Here is a 20,180-nt window from a genome sequence, read left to right as displayed (position 1 = left end):
GACTAATACCTCCTCCTGACTCTGAAATCAGTTGCTTTGTGGTTCATGAGTGTTAGATGGGATGATATCACGAGAACATTTGTGTATTTCACTGTTCAGCTGAGGATGTGAAGCTAAAATTAGTGCGTGCGCTCTCTTCTCACATCTGTTTCTCGGAACCATGAGCAGAGTAAAGTCTGCCATCGAGCAGCTCCACCACCGATCCAACGTCATGAGGAAACGGGAGCGCGGCTGATGCCCCGACGCCGGCCCGCCGTCGGCTTGGTGGGTCACATGACCATCACAGTCTTTGCCGAGCACGTGCAACATGTCAGTGTCTCCAATCCTTACCTGTGCGCTGGTATCCGTCTCTCTCCGGCCACCAGGATGACGTCACAGAGCTGCCTGGTCTTCAGGTAGCCCTCCATCTTGCGGAAGGTGACATCGGCGTGGGACAGGGCTGTGAACAGGCACTCCTCCGGACATGCGCACGGCTCCATCGACACGCACGACGAGAGCGTCGCGCTGCTGTTAGACGTCCTGCAACCGCACGGCGTCGCGCACGCAAAGACGACACAAACAAAGACACAAAGAGAAGGAGACAGAAGCTTTGAGTGCATGTGTTGACGCCGATTCTCCTTTGTTCAAGACATCAGACAGATGTGTGGAGGGAGCTACGCCAGCTGCTCTCTTTCTCCTTCGATGTAGCATCTTTTTTCCTTTTTCATTCCGCTCCTATGCGTTCGCTCTTACCTCCGCTTTTCAGCGGTTGCCAGAAGCAGACAAAAAGCCCCTTAATGGTCCAATTACAAGCAGTAAATGGCCAGATAAATTTAGCCCACTTAAAAGAGAATCTGCCAATTAAATAGCTGTGGGAGAGGAGCCCGTAGGATATATAGTAATTCACTCTGCTCCCTAATGGCAACGAGTGTCCTTGTATCTACACCAACAAACGGGAAACAAAGCAGGGTTTTGAGCCAGCATGGCTTCCACATTCGTTATTCACTGGCGGACATGGAGCCGAGGGCTGTTGTTTTGCAGTCAGAGCCGTTGAGATACGTGTGCACGTTTGTGTGTGTGTGTGTGTTTGTCAAAGATAGGCACCAAAGTTAAGTCACCCTGTGAATTATCAATCACCACGGCTCCCACGCCAGCATTTAATTTATGAGTGCCAGAGCTGTACTTCCATTTTTAATTTAACAGCAGAAGCGGTATGACTCGCCCTACAGCACAAAGAGATTAAAAAAAAATAGACTCGTACTCCAAGGATGATATCATTTCATCTCCGCTGCTAAAGGAGAAATCACACTCTCTCTTACGGACGCGTGAGTTTGTTTGTTTGTGTGTTCGTGTGTGTGTGTGTGTGTCTGTGTTGAATCTCTGTGGAAAATCACACCCGTCCTAAATTGCAATTTTCCACTTGCGAAGTCTCTCAGGAGGAAACGGAGCAAAAAGCTAGACAGAATCTCAAACACTCGACTAATTCTGGGAAATGTATTAGAAGACATGGCTTGTGTACAAAACACTGAAGTGAATGTAAATTCTGGATTATCATAAAGCAGGTTAATCATTATTCTTGTGTGTATGTAGCCCAAAATATTAGAAATATTCAGTGTGACCAGTATTATGATTGGTGGACAGGTACTTGTGGAAGACAGGGGGGGTGCACTCTGTGCAAGGGGGGGCTGTGGAGATGACACGAGTCACAGCATATGAAAAAATGTCAACAACTGGGTAGACTGGACCTCTGTGAAGCAAAGTGAGGGTAAGGGTTTTAGTGGAGAGATAGAAGTCTTTAGTTAGTGTGGAAACTGACATGTCTGTGATACTTCTTTGTGTTTGCGTTTCATTTTGTTTTATTAATAATATTTTTTAGCATTTCTCAATAAAATGTCTCTTTTATCATAGTATAATTGATTCACTGTATCAGCCTTGTATGGGAGTATCTTGTTTATTTTTTATCTTTTATTATTTTGTATTTTGTTTTATTCTTTTATATTAATAAATGCAGCTAGTGTAGCTGTGAATGAAGGAGCACATCTGTGCGCATGGCAACCAGAGCAGGATCAGGGTTGTTCCCGTTGTCTCTATTGTTGTTGAAATAATGAAATGTTAACCTCCTGAGATCCGAGCTTTTTCTTGCTATGCATTTTTTAATTTCACCAATGTATTTGCAATCAGGACCTAAGAAGTATAAAAACTAAGCGTCATCACGTCCTCATATGTGGACACTGGGATTATTTCATTATTATAATGAAGTCACCAATGTGTGACAAAATATAAAACTATTTATTTTAATACCTGAACATGGCTGAGAAAAAAACAGAATTGCAAACAATGAACGACCTCAAACGAGGACTTGCTAGCAAGGTTGTAGCTCGTCACTATTGAGAAAATGTGTTAAATTTGCGGTACATATGAAACTAGCGACGTCAACAAGCATACATTAACACATTAACACATTTTAGGATCATGATCATATGAATCAGATAAAATGCCCACTATCATGTTTTTACACCGACTAGTGTGTAGACCGATTGCTATCACTGGATGGCAAACTAAAGTGTCCGCTAACGAGGACAACGGGTTTAAAACCGAAAACTCAATGTCCCCATATAAGAACGCAGAGTCTAAGGAGGTTAACCATTATAAAAAATTAAAAAAAGCATCGTAGTCATTACACATCATGTAAGTGCCGTAGAGGGGATTTTCTTGACAACAAAACGGTTACATGTTTAGTTTGTGCCATCGCATCTGTTTTAAAAAGAGGGCATTTGTTGATCTAATTGGTTGTACCACAACTCAACTAAGGGCTGAGTTTTCTTTCTTTGTACGGGTAAAAACATGCCCCATATTGAAATCCAGATGGCAGGAAACCAGACTCACTACCACTCTGTTGTCTTTCCAGATCTTAATATGTCGCCGTTACACATCACTTTTGCAGCACACTTCATTTATTCTGTTTCTCCATATCGTCATTTTACCGAAATTCTCAATTAAACGCTCTTACAGTTCATCAAGGTGTGGCCAAGCACCACACAGTCCTACTTTTCCACATAGCTCTAGGCACTTCATCTGAGATCCCCACCCTGTTACTTGCTCAGCACCAAAATTTACCTGTGCACACACTTCAGCTAAACAGCCCAAAGAGGAGGGATCACTGTGTCAATTGACAGAAGCTCCCGCGTAACGACACTGCACGGAAAGCGAGTTCTCCACATCAACTCCAAAGTTGCAGACAGTACATCAGAGTTGTGTTTCTGCTACCCCGCGTGGCATGAATTAAATTAATTAGGGCTTAAAGCTCTGGGGAAATTACTGATTCGTGACTATAAATGAAATTGACTTAGGAATAATCTCCGCCACTGCTAAGAGAAAGACCGGAGCATATGGTGCGCGCGGTACATGTATTTATGCAAACATGTAGGCGGGCGTGCGCCGCCGATGTGCCATAGCAGCACGTGCACACGTTCCCTCTGCCTCCGCCTGTCTCCCGTCCCCACTTTTAGTTATATCTCCAACTAATCTCATCATTCACTCACTTCATTCCACTTCATCCCATCATCCATCTTTGCCTCCGTTTTTTTCCTCCATCCGGATCTTACCCTCCAAGGAGACTGCTTTCCCGCCCTCTAGTGTGTGTGTGTGTGTGTGTGTGCATGCGTGCGTGAGTGTGTATGCAGATGAATGCTGTGGCTAAATGCTGCCAGAGGAGACGGCTTTGAAGTGGGGGGAACGCTGCCTTCCAGTCCCTTTAACTGAGCCTGGCAGGCACTCAACACGGACGGAGGGAGGGAACGAGGGGAAGAGGAGAATGAGAAGAGTGTGTCTGGGGCAAATCAACACCATGCAGACAGATTGTTTAAACCCCTGCGCCAGGCAAGGACACTCACGCCACTATCTGTCTCTTCCCCTCTCTTCATCCCTCTCTTTTACACCCACATTCCCAACACATTAGGAAAAAAGAGGGCAGAAGAATGGCTGAGGGTGGGTGGAGATGAACGTGGGACAGAAGGGAAGAGATGCCGTGAAAGGAAGGCACACCGGGATTAAATGGAGGGAAATCAGGGTTGGGTGTGAAAGTGGAAGAGAGAGGAGGAGGAGGAGGAGGAGGAGGAGGAGGAGGAGATGAGCGGAGCCAAGCTGAACAGAGCCTTCAGCCACTCTGGGATTCTGTACGCGTCCCTTCCCATGATCCCATTTGGGATTCTGCCACCCATGCTCTTGGAGTATCGCACTGTTCGCAGGAGCTCTCCGAGGGGAGAGGATGAATTGCATACAGAGAGACGTAAACACACAAACACACAAACACATCACAAAGCAAACAGGCCCAGAGCTGCACATGCATGTAGCAAACAAGTAAGTAATCTCCGTGTTGGTATGGCAACCATAACACGCCCAAGGACACGGCTGCGTCCACGTAAATCACACTCGCGACGCGTTACTATTAGGCAGAACTAATTTTCTGTGCGAGAGCCGCCCTCGCGTGACAATAAATATTTCAAAACTACTCTTCTCCGCCCGTCCTTCACGTGCATATTAGAGACGGCTTCAGATTGAAGATTCATCAGTTTGAAAAAATAACGCTTCCACTCAGAGTTGCTTTAAAATGTGTGTGTGCGCTAGTGTCCTGTGAATCATTTATATTTTCTAAAAGTGTGCCTTGGGAACATTGAGAACGATGGGGAGGCTTTCAGATGCATCATTTCGTCTCTTTATTGCATTTACTGCTGCATTATAATCAGCGCGAGTACGTGCAGTGCAAAAAGACAATTTATGACACCCAGTTTGCTTTGTTTTGCCGTCTCCACGGCAACTGCTAATTAAAAGGGTTTGATCACCACTACAGCTGGATGGACACACTAATGCATCACATGATGCATGTGCACAGAGACGTGGAGAGCCCAGAGGATTATGAATAAAAGCCGCAGACACTCAAAACAAAACTATGTAAATGTCAGTGTGTCGCTCTACGAGAAGCAGAGCTTCAGTCCCGGAGTCATGTTACAATTTACACAAGACTGTGACATTTTCTCTTTGTGTTCATCCTCTGACGCGGATTGGTTGGTGAAGCCTAATTAGGAGAAGAGAAATCAGTGGGCCACATCCTGTCCCGAAGGTACAGGCATCATTTTCTCCGTGTTAAGAGTAGCCTACCGACTCAGCGGCAGTGTCTTGCTTGGTAAATCCACCCCCGTATTCACTGTTTCTATAGATTCACCAAAAGCACGTTCACAGTTTCCACTTGCAGCGCAGTGACGACTTACAAGCGGAAACAGCTGAGCACCTTATTACAGGTGAGGTGGGGCAACTAGCTGGCTTAAATGATTCACAAAAAGTCAAAACTCAGCGTCTTCTCTTTTTTTATTTATTTATTTTTTTTGGAAAGCAAATACTGAAGCTATTCACTTTTTCCAAACTTTTCAGAGAAGTGTGTTTTGTGAATTGAGCAAATTTCGGTCAATAAAAAAAAAAAAGAAGTCCCAAACAGACACTCGACTACTAAAGTGTCACCTCCACATACCTGCAGGAGCTGGAGTCCGTTTCGGGGTGGTTGCCGTCTTCGGTGCCTGCTCCTGCTCCTGCTCGCTCCTCCTCCTCCTCCTCCTCCAGCCGCCGTCGCCTCCTCCTCAACCCCAACGTGAGCGGAGGGCTCCGGTACCAGCTGGGGCACCGGGGCCTCTCCGTGGGGCTCCATGCTCGTTACCGGGCGAGCGCGTCGATGAGGCGGCGGGGAGTTCCACGACAGCGCCGCGGCGGAGCTTCTGCACTCTGGCTGACTGAAGGAGCGTGGACAGGAGCTGCCCGTGGCTCCAAAGGGCGCACCTCCCGGACCGCTCCGACTCCCCGCTGGATCAGCAAACTTTCTGCTGCTGCTGCTGCTGCTGCTGCTGCACAGGTTAGACCCGGCGCTGCCGCTGGCCACCAAACCGCCGTGACCCCCGGCGCCGAGGTTTACGCTTCCTGAATTTGAGTTGCTGCCGCCGCCGCTAACTGAGGGTCCGTCTCCGGAGCTGCCGCCCGTTCTCCTCCCGGCAAAGTAGTCTCCTAGCGGCGGGGAGTGAGGCGGAGGGACCGCGGGGTGACCGAACCACCTCCATCGGATCCTGAGGATCTGCTTCACATCGAACTCCTTCCGCGAGGACGAGCCCGAGCCGCTACTCGACATCCCAGGGCTCGGCACGAGGAAATGGCGCGGAGAGATCCCGTGCCGGTAAAGCTGCACGCTGAGCTGCACGCGCGTTAAACGCGACTGGAGGGAGTGAGCGGAATAAAGCGGAGTATATGAACGAGGGGGAGGAGGATGGAGAGAAAGAAAAAAAAAAGAGAGAGGGGAGGGTGAGAAAGAAAGGGAGAGACTGAGCAAGAGGGGGTGAGAAAGAGAGGGGGAGACAGAGAAGAAAGAAAGAAAGAAAGAAAGAAAGAAAGAAAGAAAGAAAGAAAGAAAGAAAGAAAGAAAACAGGAAGTTTGCTCAGAGAAATAACGTGGGTGCCAAAGCCTCCCCAAGCAAAACCACAAACATTTGCCACAAGGCCGAGTAATTGTCACATTTCTGTCCAATAAGGTGGTGCAAGCCACAAGTATGTTGTAACTGAGAGGAGGATTATTATCATTCAACCGGCCAGACCCACTCTATCTGTAATATTTATTAGAACCGACCAGACAGTGCGTTTGGCAGAATTTCAGTTCAACTTGGCAGGACAACTTAAACAGAACAGAAAATAAATGGCGAAGAAGCGTTCCAATGATCAACAAAGCAACTTCTTGGTCAATCAATTCAGTCTGACTGAATGCGACTGGAAAATAGAAAACTGTCTTGTTTATTCTCTTGTGAAACAAAGAGAAGCAGCGACTCCTCGCTGGATCCCAGACAGAAATAAACATGCGGCCCAGATGCGGCTCACATCTGCAGTTCCACTGAGGCCTACGTGTGGCCGACTTGATGGCGGCATTGACTCAGAGTAAGTCTAACATCATTTGCACCTACTGTGCAAATAACGTGACATTTGGCCCACACGGGACTTGCCGGTGCTGTATCTGAGCCATAACTAAGTCCAGCTGTGGCCCAAATGCTATCTGGGATGAGTTTACACAGTCTCGAGTGTCCTGGTTATGATCAGGTTTTTAAAAGGGTTTGTGCATGTAAACACATCATACTCTAATAATAATAATAATGCCATGGTTTTCTACAGCGCCTCATCATGATACCCAATGCACTTTACAATTGAATGTATTATTCATCCTCTCACTCAGTCACTCCCTGGTCGTGGTAAATTACCTCAGTAGTCACAGCTGCCCGACCACCACCATCACTCACTCGCAATCATACACCAGTGGAGTTCACACTGGGAGCTAAGTATCTTGCCCAAGGATACAATGAAAAGACTAGGGATCGGATTGGATGACTGCTTTACCTCCTGAGCTAAAGAACTTAAATAAGCCTTTATTCCGATTTAGAGAGACCCAATTATGCTAGCTTTAACGTTTATACATGTGCATCACCTTTAGCCGAGTGGTGTAACAGAAACGCAAACAATGGTAATAACAAAAACGCGTCAGTCAGTGCGTTTACATGCAGAGCTTAATCGAGCTATGCTCAAAATTCGACTTTCTGACTACAGTCCTTGTCCCAGTTTACATGCAGTGCAAGAAAATCGAATAACTGTTCTCCTCCTCCACACTAGGTGGCGATATGTGTCTTTTCAACGGGTTAATACCACGTTAATACAGCCCGATTTCCGGTTGTCCTATTATGCGATATAATAAACTAGAGTTGTTACTGCGGCGGACCGGCATTTCAAACAACAACCAGACGGATAATAGTACATTTTTTAATCTTGTACGTAATGTTCGCGCTACTTCTGGTGCAGGTAAGATCCGCTCTATCCCTCAGACGGCTCAGTTTCTCTTCTTCTTCTTCTGCGTCTGGTTTTCTTGGACGTTTTTGTTCCGGGGTCACACGCCAGCGCAACCGTCGTGGAGCATGCGCACACGCATCATCCGATTGAAAACTCCAATTCAATCGCATTATCTGAGTGTCTCAATCGCATAATGAGATTTTAATCAGAGTAACGTGTTTACATGCACTTAAGTTCTCCTGTTATAGTCCATTTAAGGCAGTTATTGTTTTTGTTTTCACGTGCATGTAAATGCACTGACTGTCAGGAGCGATGAAGAAACAGAGCTGTTACTTGGAAATTAAACATAACCTACTTAATATAAGAAATGGCATGGGGATGCTTTCCTTTAAGTCTGGTGTACACCGGCAAAAAAAAACGTTACAGGTTGTGGCTTTGATCTGGTAACAAATACCATTTGCTTGTAACACCAAGTCTCCACAGGGTGACACATTACACAGAGGTAAAATACTGAGTCAACATTTGCATGGAGATGTATATCTTCAGTTTGTTTTATTCATGAATGGCTGGTTTGTGCGGTAAACATCACAGTATGCGGTAATTTGACGCTCGTATTTGCTTTGAATCTAAAAACAACATACACATCATATACTGAATATGATCTAAATCAGGATTCCCCATAACTAGCGTTGGCACACAATCACCGAGAATCCATGAATGTCTGACGTCTTTGCTTGTGGAATGGGTGAGACTTCAAATTGATGATTAAAAATTGATGGCTAATTAGTTTTCATGTTAATCAACGAATAAATGATTTGATAAATTGTCTCCAGTCTCTTGACAACAACTGCACTAGTCAATTAAACGGCGAAGTAAACTGGTAAACGTTCTCTGGGTTCAGCTTCTCCATAATGAGGTTTCATTACAGTCACTGTAAATTAAACATATTTGAATTTTGACAATATTGTTCAATAGATTAAATGAGCATCTATTAACTGACAACACTGATTGACTGTGAGCTGCAGCCCTGGCCTAGTTACTCACATTTAGGACATAAATGTGTTCACACAGTCACATTAATGGGATTCACCTTCAAAATATACCTAAGAGCTAAATCATCAAACCATATCAGATAGACTCATATATATATATTCATCCAGGATATGGTAATAGATTGTTCTCCTGTAAAGGATGATAACCAGCGTCTGTGTATTTGCATGCGTGTGGGAGACCAGTGACACAGTGAGTGAACATGCAGGTTTGTGAGGCAACAGCAATCATTAAACGTTCATCAAACTCTCTAAAACGCAATGAGGCGATGGACACGTCCTCTTTATCATCGCCGTTTCCACCCTTCACTCACTCCTACCAGCACCTTTCTCCCTGCGACTTCCTCCATCTTATTTTCTCTGAACGACCGCACTCGTAAGTCTCATAAGTCCGATACTGAAAACAGAAAGTGTCGGACTTGACTTGGAATCACCGCGGCGGGGGGCACCTGGGTGTCCTTGAAAATGAAATTTCACCTCATTCCCACCCACCATCGCGCATGTACACGCCCATGCACGCTGCTCTCTGGAACCTCTTACGGCGTCTCATTCCTCTTTCCCCTATCTCTTTACAAACCATTACCCCCCGCCATCCATTACTACACTTCCGTCCCATCTTCCTGTCCTTCTCTCGCCTTCCTTCGCTCCATCTGCAATGCAGCAGCTATTCATAGACGAGCATGATCAGTGGGAGCGGGTCCTGTGGGAGCCATTGCATCCAGACACCCGGGGCTCCCAGTGGACCAGCGAGCTTGAAACATCCTCAGTTTTTCCGCACTTACCCCGAAACGACCACAGGATGCGCCGGAGCTATGGACCTGGAGGCCAGTATGTTCTGGACGGAGTCCCACCAAGAGGACGGGAGGGATGCTTTAGGAGCTCCACTCTAGCAAAAATCAATAAGTCAAACAGCCGAGGTTGGTTTGTGAATTACACAGATGGGAGATGTGTTACTCATAAATTGGCCGTGCATACAGCCAGCCAGGCCCAGAAACTATTTCATCTTTCCCATAAATAAATGACCGAAGGGAGCGGCTGAGTGCAGCCGATTTAAGTTTTCCCACTTTTGTTTGCCCGGATTCTGAGGAACACAGCTTTCCTTCAGCTTCAGGATGTGCCGATGACTAAGTGCCGGACCGCCCTGCTGCTCTATCTGATCAATATTACAAAGTCAATACACACACAGAGACACACAGGCACATGGACTCACACGCAAGCCGAGGCTGTGAGAATGCATGCGAGCCAGCAGCAGTTTTATTAAGGCAAAGCAATAACAAAAGGTCACTGGAGCAAGGACAGAAGAGTTAGAAGCAACATACAGCCTGGTTTGATGATTTATATATTTTTTTTTTACCTATGAAAATGAACTTGTTATTGACTTAGAGTTATAGACTTTGTTATCACATATGAAATGCACAATCCACCACTCATATATTAAACACCTTTTACAACCCACCTCCGCTAGTTTACAGTGGTAAACCAGGTGTTAATGGTTTTGGTGAAGGTTTTATTGTTTTTACTGACTAAGTGCAATAAACAGGAAGCGCAGCTCTAAGGCTGGGCATGAGGGAGTTGTTAAAACAAAGAAATTAGTAAAACAACAACGAGTGCCTTTTCTAAAACAGAAATCTCAAAAGACAACTTTACTAAATCAAACTAAGCCAAAACACATCAATAGACCAACACCCCATTTCTAAACCTGCCCATACCAAATAAAACAACTTTTAAGAGGGAAATACGTCAAGTACTTCCTGGTCACGATGTGACAGCCACTTTGCAAGAGATTAAGTTCCTGCTTAAAAACAACAAGCACATAGCCTAGTACAAAACATCCAAACACAGCTCAACACATAGATACTGGGACGAACTGCTCACATGGATGGACCCGGCATTCGTGTGGCTGTTACTTAAACATGAACCACCCACCCAGACCAGACTAAACACCCCCACCACATAGAAATCACACTCCTTGATGGCAGCAGCCATCCCCAGCAGGATGCAGCCTGACACAGACTCACAAAAACGGTTCAGGAACAACTAAAAAAAAAACATGAAATACAGCACAAGGTGTTGACCTGGCCTCCAAATTCTTTACATCCCAAACTGATCAAGTGTCTGTGGGATGATTCACAGAGGCCCCTCCCCTCAACCCACAGGACTCAAAGGTCCCCACTAACATCCTGGTGCAGGGGCCCCCTCAGAAGGGTCATGTCTGATGAGTCACAACTGTTTTGGAGGCACAAGGGAGACCCACACAACATCAGGAAGGTGATCATAATGTTATGCCTGCTCATTGTATAGGCTGCAGTATGTCTTCCATCAGATTCCAGTGTACCAGAGTTAAGCTTAGATGGACACTGTTATTCCACTAACATGAAGTAAACATAACAAAATCAGTGTTGTCAGCAAAGTTTGGGAAGTTCTTCTGTTTTTATTTCCACTTCGATCGTCACAGCGTCCAGAACCCCTTCGCACATGTCAAAGACTTTACACTCTGATTAATTTCAATTAGGTTGCACAGAGGCGTGGAAAAGTTAAATCCATCCCTCGTCCTCCTCGTTACACGAATGCCTACAGTAACCTTGAGCGTGAACCCGCGCCAGCTTCACTTGCCTATTTTTCACTAATTATCTTAACGTGTACAATTAAAGGGCTTCAACTGAATGCATTAAATGGACTGTGCAGTTTCTAGCTAAAATGACAACCAAATTATTCATTTGTTTACCCTCCCTTGCACATTGATTTACTCAATTAATTTTTGTCTGAGCACAAATTCTGCATCAGTATCAATTCTGGTGGGTCCCAGCCCAACAAGAGTGGTTAAATAATTATATCCGCACGTGTTGTGGGAGAAGAGAATGGTTTTCGCATTTTATTTATGCACTGTTGAGTTTAGGAGACCATATATTTCTGTGGTTCCTTGAATAACTTAAATTAAATTCCCAGCTGGAAAAGTTCTCTTTCTGCAGATCAAAGCTGAACAATGAAGAAAAAAAAAAGGTCCAGAGAGTAAAGCAATGTATTTCTGCAGCTTCCACAGTGGAAATGCCGTCCCGTTACTGAGGGAGGCTGAGAATGGGCCTCTGAGGGCAAATGAAGCTGAGGAATGACGGGCCATTCAGCTTCAGTTGGATCTAATCATTGGTCACTTGGCAAGAGCCTCCTTGAGCCGCCTACTGTTATTGGTCTCCTGGCTGTGGTAGTTCAGGGCTATCACTCAAAACTCTCAGCCACGACTTTATGGCTCTACAAGAAGTCTGGACGCACACAAACACAAACGCACGCACTCCAGAAAACGCCCCCGTGAAATCCCATTCGCACACACTTCACACTTAATGATCGCCCTGTTTATGTGCGTTCGCGCCTGCAAGCATGCGTGCACACGGCGCACAGACATACTAGCGAAAGCCCGTCCGCACGTCGCACTCCGTAAGCATTCAGCTACACACTCGCTCCCACATAAATACAAATACAGAGCCAAATAAAAACAGGTAGCAGTCATCTGGGGAAAGCTGTCGTAAAAAGATTTTATGAGGCCAGAATGTGAAACATTATCTGTCTGGCCTGGCTGAGACGATCAGCTCGTCTCTCGTGAGTGATGTGCATCCTCCAATGGCCTCCTTCCAATTTATCTTTCCTCCTTTTATCTGTCTTCTTTTCCTCCCCTTTGCTACCCTTTGAAAGCCTCCTCTTCCTCCTGTCCTTCCCACCCGCGCTCTCTGCTCCTCTCCCCCATCTCCTTCCCAACCTCAATTTCCTGCTCCCCATCTCACTGTGAAACACAGGGGAATGTGTGTATGTGTGTGTGTGTGTGTGTGTGTGTGTGTGTGTGTGTGTGTGTGTGTGCCGGTGGTGCTCATTCCCTGAGGCGCAGACCTGCAGGGACGACGTTGCACAAGCCATTGTTTCCACACTGGCTCACAGACAAAACGCTCATCATGTGCCCACACACGTACACACGGCGATCTGAAAAATATGAACCGCGCTATACATTCCGCGTGCATACACATAAAAAAACACGAGGGCGCGCTTTCATCCGAGGCCCCCTACATCACACGCCGACTGAGACGCACGCCACTCGTGCACACGCGGTCACCGCCTTGCGCCCGGCTGCGCAGTCGGTTGATACTGTTGCTGCAGGCGAGTCCGTCCTTGAGACTCAAAGCAGGATCAGACCGGCCAAGCAAATAATCACTCCTTTGCGTTGCAACGCCAGTCCTGCCCAACATATAAACGAGACAGGGAGAGCGTGTACGCGGCTGTGAGAGTCAGAGTGAGCGAGAGAGAGGCTGCAAAGGGAAAATTCATCTCACACCAACAAAGGGACTTCCAGGATGGAAGGGAACCTGGAGTTGCTTGTGCTGCTTCTTTCCTTCTTACAGACAGAGAATTAAAGTTATATTGGTGTTCTCCTTGTTGCTCTGTCTCCATCTCTGTCGCTAAGGTGGCGGCAGAGGGATTCACCTGGCACTAATTAGCATAAATCAACAATGCTTTAACTTATTTGGCAAGGAAAAAAGGGAGGGACCACACAGATAAACACAATGCAAGTCAGATGTAAGCATGTTTGAGGCTCTAGTAGAACAAAACGAGTTGAGTTTGACACATTTTTAGGTCTCAAAAAGAGGACATGTATGGGATAAAGAGGACGTCTGGTCACCCTACGCTAGGTTAACAAACAAGTGTCGCGCTGTGAAATCTTATAAGTCATAGTCAAAGCAATTCGTTTGGGCGTTTATGCTTTTTGTCTGTGGAGACAGGAAAGCAGGTAGGACCGCCGCAGCGGGGGCCGATAACCTTGTTTCATGGGGCCGGGTGAGCTAACAGGGAGTCCCATTAGTCGTTTGAAATCAACTGGGTGCAAAAAATGGTTTCGCCGCATTCCCCAACAAAAAGAGCGCGGGTTACCAGAACCTCCTTGCTTTGTGATTAATTATTCGGGGCATTTTCTCTCAGCTTTATGCAGCCCCCTCCCGGTTGTCCAAATGGAGACGGTCGGGGGCAAAATTGCAGTTGTTAAAGTTCGAGTTAATGGGACGGGGAAGGCGTTCTTCCGAGGAAGTGTCCTCATAACCGTAGGAATACAACGTGAGTATGTGTGTGTCTAATCTGAATAAAACTCAGACCACCTTCAGCTGGTAATTTCCCTCTTATCCTCCATCACATCAGTCAATAACAGAACCATGCAGATCAAGGAGAGCATTCTCTGTAGTGTGTGTGTGTGTGTGTGTGTGTGTGTGCACGTGTGTGTGTGTGTTGGACTCTATCTGCATTCAGATGGAGTGGATTTTAGCTCCAGTCAGACTATGTTGTCCCAGTTTCCTGAGAAGTAACTAATAGGAGAGATGAAAGAATGAAAGAAACTCGGCATCAGATTTAGACACCTCATTTTGCTGCTCCTCCCCCTCCCGCTTTCTCTTTTCCCTATTTCTTCATCACATCTCTGCGTTATCAGGCGGAATACACGCAACAAAATTCTCGAGGGGGAGTCGGTGTCGCCTCCGTCCACTGTTCATTCATTTCTACGTTTCTTCTCATCACTTTTCTCACATCCTCCAGCCCTGGTCTCTGTTTTGGTTTCTGTCCTCTGCCCTTTGAGAGTGGTGATGATTGCCTGAGAACGGCGAGTATTAATTACGTGAGACTAATAGAAGATTTCTATTAGATTCTTCATTCAGTAAATGGTAATGAGAGTGGGAGACGGAGCGGGCGAGCCTGTGTGATTTCTGAGACGTGGGAATGCAGCAGGCAAGGATCAAAACACACAAATGGCCACCAATTAGATCGACGCCCTGCACTGACACAGTGAGGTACATGCACACAAACACATGTTTGCATGGCTATCTTTGTGAGGACACTCATTGGCATAATGCATTTTCTAGCCGCTCACTCTAATCCTAACCATCTCAACTAAATGCCCAACTCTAACCCCTTACCCTAACTGTAACCATAACCATAATGAACAACAGGCTGGACTGGAGGGACAACTGTCAGTGCGTTTACATGCAGAGCTTAATCGAGCTATGCTCAAAATTCGACTTTCTCACTACAGTCCTCGTCCCAGTTTACATGCAGCACAAGAAAATTGAATAACTGTTCTCCTCCTCTACACTAGGTGGCGATACGTGTCCTCTCAGCGGGATAATACCACGTTAATACGGCCCGATTTCCGGGTTGACCTATTACGTGACATAATAAACAAGAGTCGTTCATGCAGCAGACCGGCATTTCAAACAACAACCAGACGGATAATAGTACATTTTTTAATCTTGTACGTAATGTTCGCGCTACTTCTGGTGCAGGTATGATCCGCGTTATCCCTCAGACGGCTCCGTTTCTCTTCTTCTTCTTCTACGATCGGCTTTCTTGGATGTTTTTGTTCTGGGGTCACACGCCAGCGCAGCAGTCGTGGAGCATGCGCACACGCTTTATCCAATGAAAACTCCGATTTCAATCGCATTATCTGGGTGTCTCAATCTGATAATGATAACATGTTTACATGCCAAAAGTTCTCCTGTTATAGTCCAATTAAGGCAATAATTCATTTTTTTCACGTGCATGTAAACGCACCGAGTGATGCTGTGTACAAGAAGGTCCTGAGTAGACTCTACTTTCTAGAGTTACTAGAGTCTTTCTACCCGTCTGTTGTAGCGAGTGCCCTGTTCTTTGCTGTGGTTTGTTGAGGGAGTAGTACCAGCAAAAGAAGACATCAGTAGGATCAACAAATTGATCCGAAAGGCTGGACATGTGATTGGTAGGGAGTTAGAGTAATTTGTCTCAGCGAGAGACAGGAGGACATTGGATAAACTGCTGTCCATTATGGACAATCCATCTGATCCACTACTACACCAAACACTAGCGGGGCAGAGGAGCTGATTCTCCAGCAGAATGATACAGCTCCAGCGTCGTGCTATGCTGCTATGACCAAGCAATTCCCCTAAGTCCAAGTCAAACAGCCTCGTAAAGAAGTGAGGACCGGCCAAAATGTCCTCACTTAGCACCTTGTCCTCAATCTGATGGTGCAAAACTCAAACTGGTCCTCAGAAACATAGCTGTACAAGAACACACACACACACACTGAGAGAGAGAGAGTCTTTCTATCCCGCTCCCTCTGCACTGAGCAAGACTTTGACACACTTTTACTGCCATGTTTTATTAACACAAATGCAGAGAGAAAGCGTTTGTGCGTTTGCGAGAATCATGTGCAGTCAGATGGACGAGGAAGGCCTTATGGAAGCATTTTCCGACCAGTTCTGGGAGCCAAACACACATAAGGTTTTCGTCTGCCCAAGTGTGAACCAAACTGTCCAATTACTGTGATCCATGCTTGTTGCAGTGGGAGGCAAAAATAGTATCCATTTTTGCCCCTAAAGTGCATCGTCTTGCACGCACGAGCAAGGAAGCACAACACATGCACACACCCATACACAAACACATAATGGCTCTGGTCTGGCTTGCCAGCTCTGGTTCTCCCTAATTGCCTAAGTGGATGGATAGAGGAAAAAGAAAAAAAAAACAAGGAGGGAAAATGCAAACTGAAAAATTTAACTACATTTGCTGAGTGGTGCATCTGTTTAGAAACTCCAGAGCACGAGGAAGAGGATGATGATGAGGATGATGAGGATGATGAGGATGCTGGGGCCGGCTCGCATTCAGCCTAATGAGACTCCTTGAATATCAGCTCCTGCCCCCAACACCCAATCACGCAGACATGCTTTCCGAGCCGAGGCAGCCAATGGATCTGTTGGCGCCCAACATTTGGCCTCGATGTCCGTTCCGGTTCAACTTTGACATTAAAATCTGCTGCGGCTGCGGGACAAAGAGAAGTTTATGAGGTGATGTGAGATTATACGGCCCCCAGTAAATCACGCCGTGCCCTCCATCAGCTGCAGATATAATGACCCCGCCTAACAACATCCAGTCAGGATAAAACCCATTCCCCCTGTTAATCTCCTACATATGAAGCGCTGTACGGCAGTAAATTGTTATACCATGCTAATGAAGAATACACGCCCTCGTTGCAATGGCTGCCGTGTCAAATGTCACACAGTAACCAGAAGATGGATGATCTCTCTCTCTCTGACAAGGGTTTAACAGTCGCCCCAGATGTAAATGTATCGATGAGAGCTGCCAGTGAAATAAAACATTAAATTGCAATTAAGGTCTTGGTTTCCATCGTAAAACTCTCATCTCATCTTCTTCACCGCTTATCTTCACTAGGGCCTATCCCAGGTCATCGTAAACTCTGTTAATCGCAAATGACCCCTGTTTTTGTTCTAAATGTATCTTAAAAAATGAAAATGTTAATGTTTTCGCTTTATGCAAATATATATTGTTTATACATACGTTTCCTCCATAATAATTTCATTCGTATACTGCAAACTCATGCAGGCCTTATATTTTTATATTTAGGGGAGAGAGGTTTATTCACATTAACCGTCACCGTCACTTTTCTAATTTCCTAAACTATGAGCCACGGCGGACGGTGAAATTGTGTGTTAAAAAATTAAGAGCTTTAAATGGAATTCGCGCTGACAGCCCTGTTATCGATTGCTTTTAGTTTTCCCATTGCACTTCATTTTAATTATTTAGGTGCCATTTGTAATATCCCTGTAAAACACTTTAGTCGGCATTTGCTGTTTTTAAAGGGACAGTTTGTGTGAAGTGGAGCTGTATGTTAAAGGTACTTATGAAAAGTTTATCCACCGGCGGTGGATCCGGTCGGCACCACCGTCTGGAGGAGGCAAAAAAAGGAAAAGGCCGAGCAGTAAACTGCAGTCATTGGCACAATTGTGCAGCTCTGTTTTATGAATCACCAGTGTGCAGTTGTGCTAAGCAGACGCTGCCCAATGGATTCAAAAACACATCAGCTGTTAGAGAAAGTACACTACCAATCAGCCCACTACCGTTTATGCAGTGAGAATTTCTCACAGCGAGAATCGTGTGTTTACATAAATTGCACATCTGCTTGGCAAAATGATACCGACGATCCCTCGCCCTCTGGTCTGTGTTTATGTGCGGGCACGTGAGGGGTTTGCTGCGCGCCGCTGTAAAAATCGCTGAGGCATTAAGTTTGCATCTGCATACACCGGGAGATAATACACGTGCTGAATTATTGATGGAAATGAAAACAACTCTATTCGTTCTTTCCTTCTCTCTTTCCAAATGTCTCTCTTCCTTTCTCTCCGGCCTCACCCATTTGTCAGTTCATTAGTGACTCAGCTCACTTGGACCCTCTCTGATAAAACTTTGCAAGCGGAGGCGCGTACTGCACAGACGGCAAATACTAGGACTGTTAGATGAACATGGTGCGTTCAGGTCCGATCGCAGGGCAGGTGGCAGGTGTGGAGGAAGCGCTTACTGTGCAATTCATCAGCTACCCTCCCTTTGTCACTCTTCTGTGCTGCTCTCTAATGCTACATAGCTCTTTTTTCCAATTTCCCTACTGACATTTTTTTCCTCCACTCCGGTTCATCACTATAAACCACATTCATCCCTGTGTCGTTTTCCCTTTCCGTTTCCCCTCCCCGCTCACTGCAGTGCTTTCTTTTCCTGTTCGCTCTCTTCTCTAAATGGGCAGAGTGTTGAGGGAAGGGAGGATGTTGAAAACACAAGGGGGGGGGAGGGATGGAGGAGGGGAGAGAGAGAGAGGGAGAGAGAGAGAGAGAGAACATTTATGGCCAAATAAAGAGCAGGCCTTAATAATTTACTCTGCCCTGCAGCCACAAGCCAATCACAGCCCGTCGCTCCCACAGAAATGAGAGTGTCACGAGTAGAGAGAAAGAGAGAGTGATGGGGAAAACAGGCAGAGAGAAGCTGCTACGTTGGTGCTGACAGTCCCTCAATACTGTGACAGAGGATCTGAGAGTGCGATACGCGGTCTGAAAAACTTTAACCCTACAGCGTCAATGCCATTTCTTGCACGACTGAATTGTTATTAAATGTTTCCTGACTACAACTGAGAGTGTCTCTGGATGAAGTGAAACATTTATAATGTGTGAGTGATGGAACTTGACGTGGAGGTCAGAGACGTCTGCAGATCTCGAAACTAGTAATGTGCGTAGTGAAATATCGATATTTCCGACTCCCAGTCATTATGCTCTATAATCGATACTCAAATCTAAATATCGATACTTTTGATACTTTAATCATTTGAGGTAATGCAGGAACAGAGTGGAAAGTAACAGGATACGAGCCATTTATGAGGAGGAGGAGAGCACAGCGTCAGAATTAATCATTTTACAATAGTCCTTAGTTTTTAAACAATAACTTATTTTAATGGTTTTATTATTTGATCTATTCATTTCCATCACTTTCCATCACCATATTCTGTATTCTTTATCAAGCTATGATTTGAAATGTAGTCCTTTATTTTTATTTTTTTATGTTTTTTAGGTTTACCAGATACATTAGGGTGTATTTACAGAAAATATCAGTATCGGATCGATATCAACGATACCAGCCTCAATTTTCCTCGGTATCGAATCGGAAGGGAAATCGGTACAGTATCAAATATCACTAGTTAAAATCGAGCGGATATTCGGCGATACGTCAAAGCTCGCGGTTTTTGAATTACCGTAACTCTCAGTTGTTTGCGCTATTGACAATATACAAATTGCTGCTAAACACTGCGAAGTTGTGCTTTTGTCTGGAAGGCCTTCGTGACATCTCAAGAGTATAACTCAATTCGTGCGTCGCTCCCATTGACTATATATACGCTCCCCAACCTGCAGCCGGCAGCAGCGGTGCATCATCATTACCGTAATGACAGCTGCTTTTTTTTTTTTTTTTCATAAAGCGCAACTTCCCAGTGTTCAGTTCAGCCACACTTTCAATTTTCTCCATTGGTGAACTACGGTAATTCAAATAACGTAAGCTTTTTTTTTTTCTTTTCTTTTTTAATCTATCTGCAGGCGGATGCTAAGGGACCAGTTCACACAGCCACTAATAAAACGAAACGTTCTGCAGAGAAAATACTACAGTTTTACACATTTTGAAAAATATTTTTGTTCGCTTTCTTCTAAATAAAGAGGTAGATGACAACAAAGATACCAAATGACGTCTTTTCAGGAAAACACTATGATGTTAGTTAGTTTTAGTAAGATGCTGTGTCTGGCCAAAAGAATTGGTTCCAGTACATACACAGATAAGCATTAAAATTCAATGTTCTGCTGGGAAACCTTTGGACCCGACATCCATGTGGATGTTCCTTGGACACATAACATCCACCTAGACCAGACCGCTCACCCCACAGCAATGACGCTCTCTGATGTCAGCAGTCATCCCCAGCAG

At 45.4% G+C, this 20,180-nt stretch overlaps 1 protein-coding gene across 1 annotated transcript in view; it reads right to left on the bottom strand.

The window, feature by feature from the left end:
- Positions 1 to 20,180, bottom strand: part of klhl5 (kelch-like family member 5) — a 59,340-nt gene that overhangs the window by 24,655 nt on the left and 14,505 nt on the right. The window contains 3 exon segments of the mRNA XM_047577355.1: positions 331 to 519; positions 5,504 to 5,574; positions 5,576 to 6,232. Of these exon segments, the coding sequence (XP_047433311.1) occupies positions 331 to 519; positions 5,504 to 5,574; positions 5,576 to 6,232 (917 nt within the window).

The sequence above is a fragment of the Mugil cephalus genome, chromosome 2, assembly GCF_022458985.1.
Source record: "Mugil cephalus isolate CIBA_MC_2020 chromosome 2, CIBA_Mcephalus_1.1, whole genome shotgun sequence".
Taxonomy (NCBI): Eukaryota; Metazoa; Chordata; class Actinopteri; order Mugiliformes; family Mugilidae; genus Mugil; species Mugil cephalus.
The sequence above is the reverse complement of the archived record's forward strand: the minus strand, read 5'-3'. Positions and strand labels throughout refer to the sequence as shown.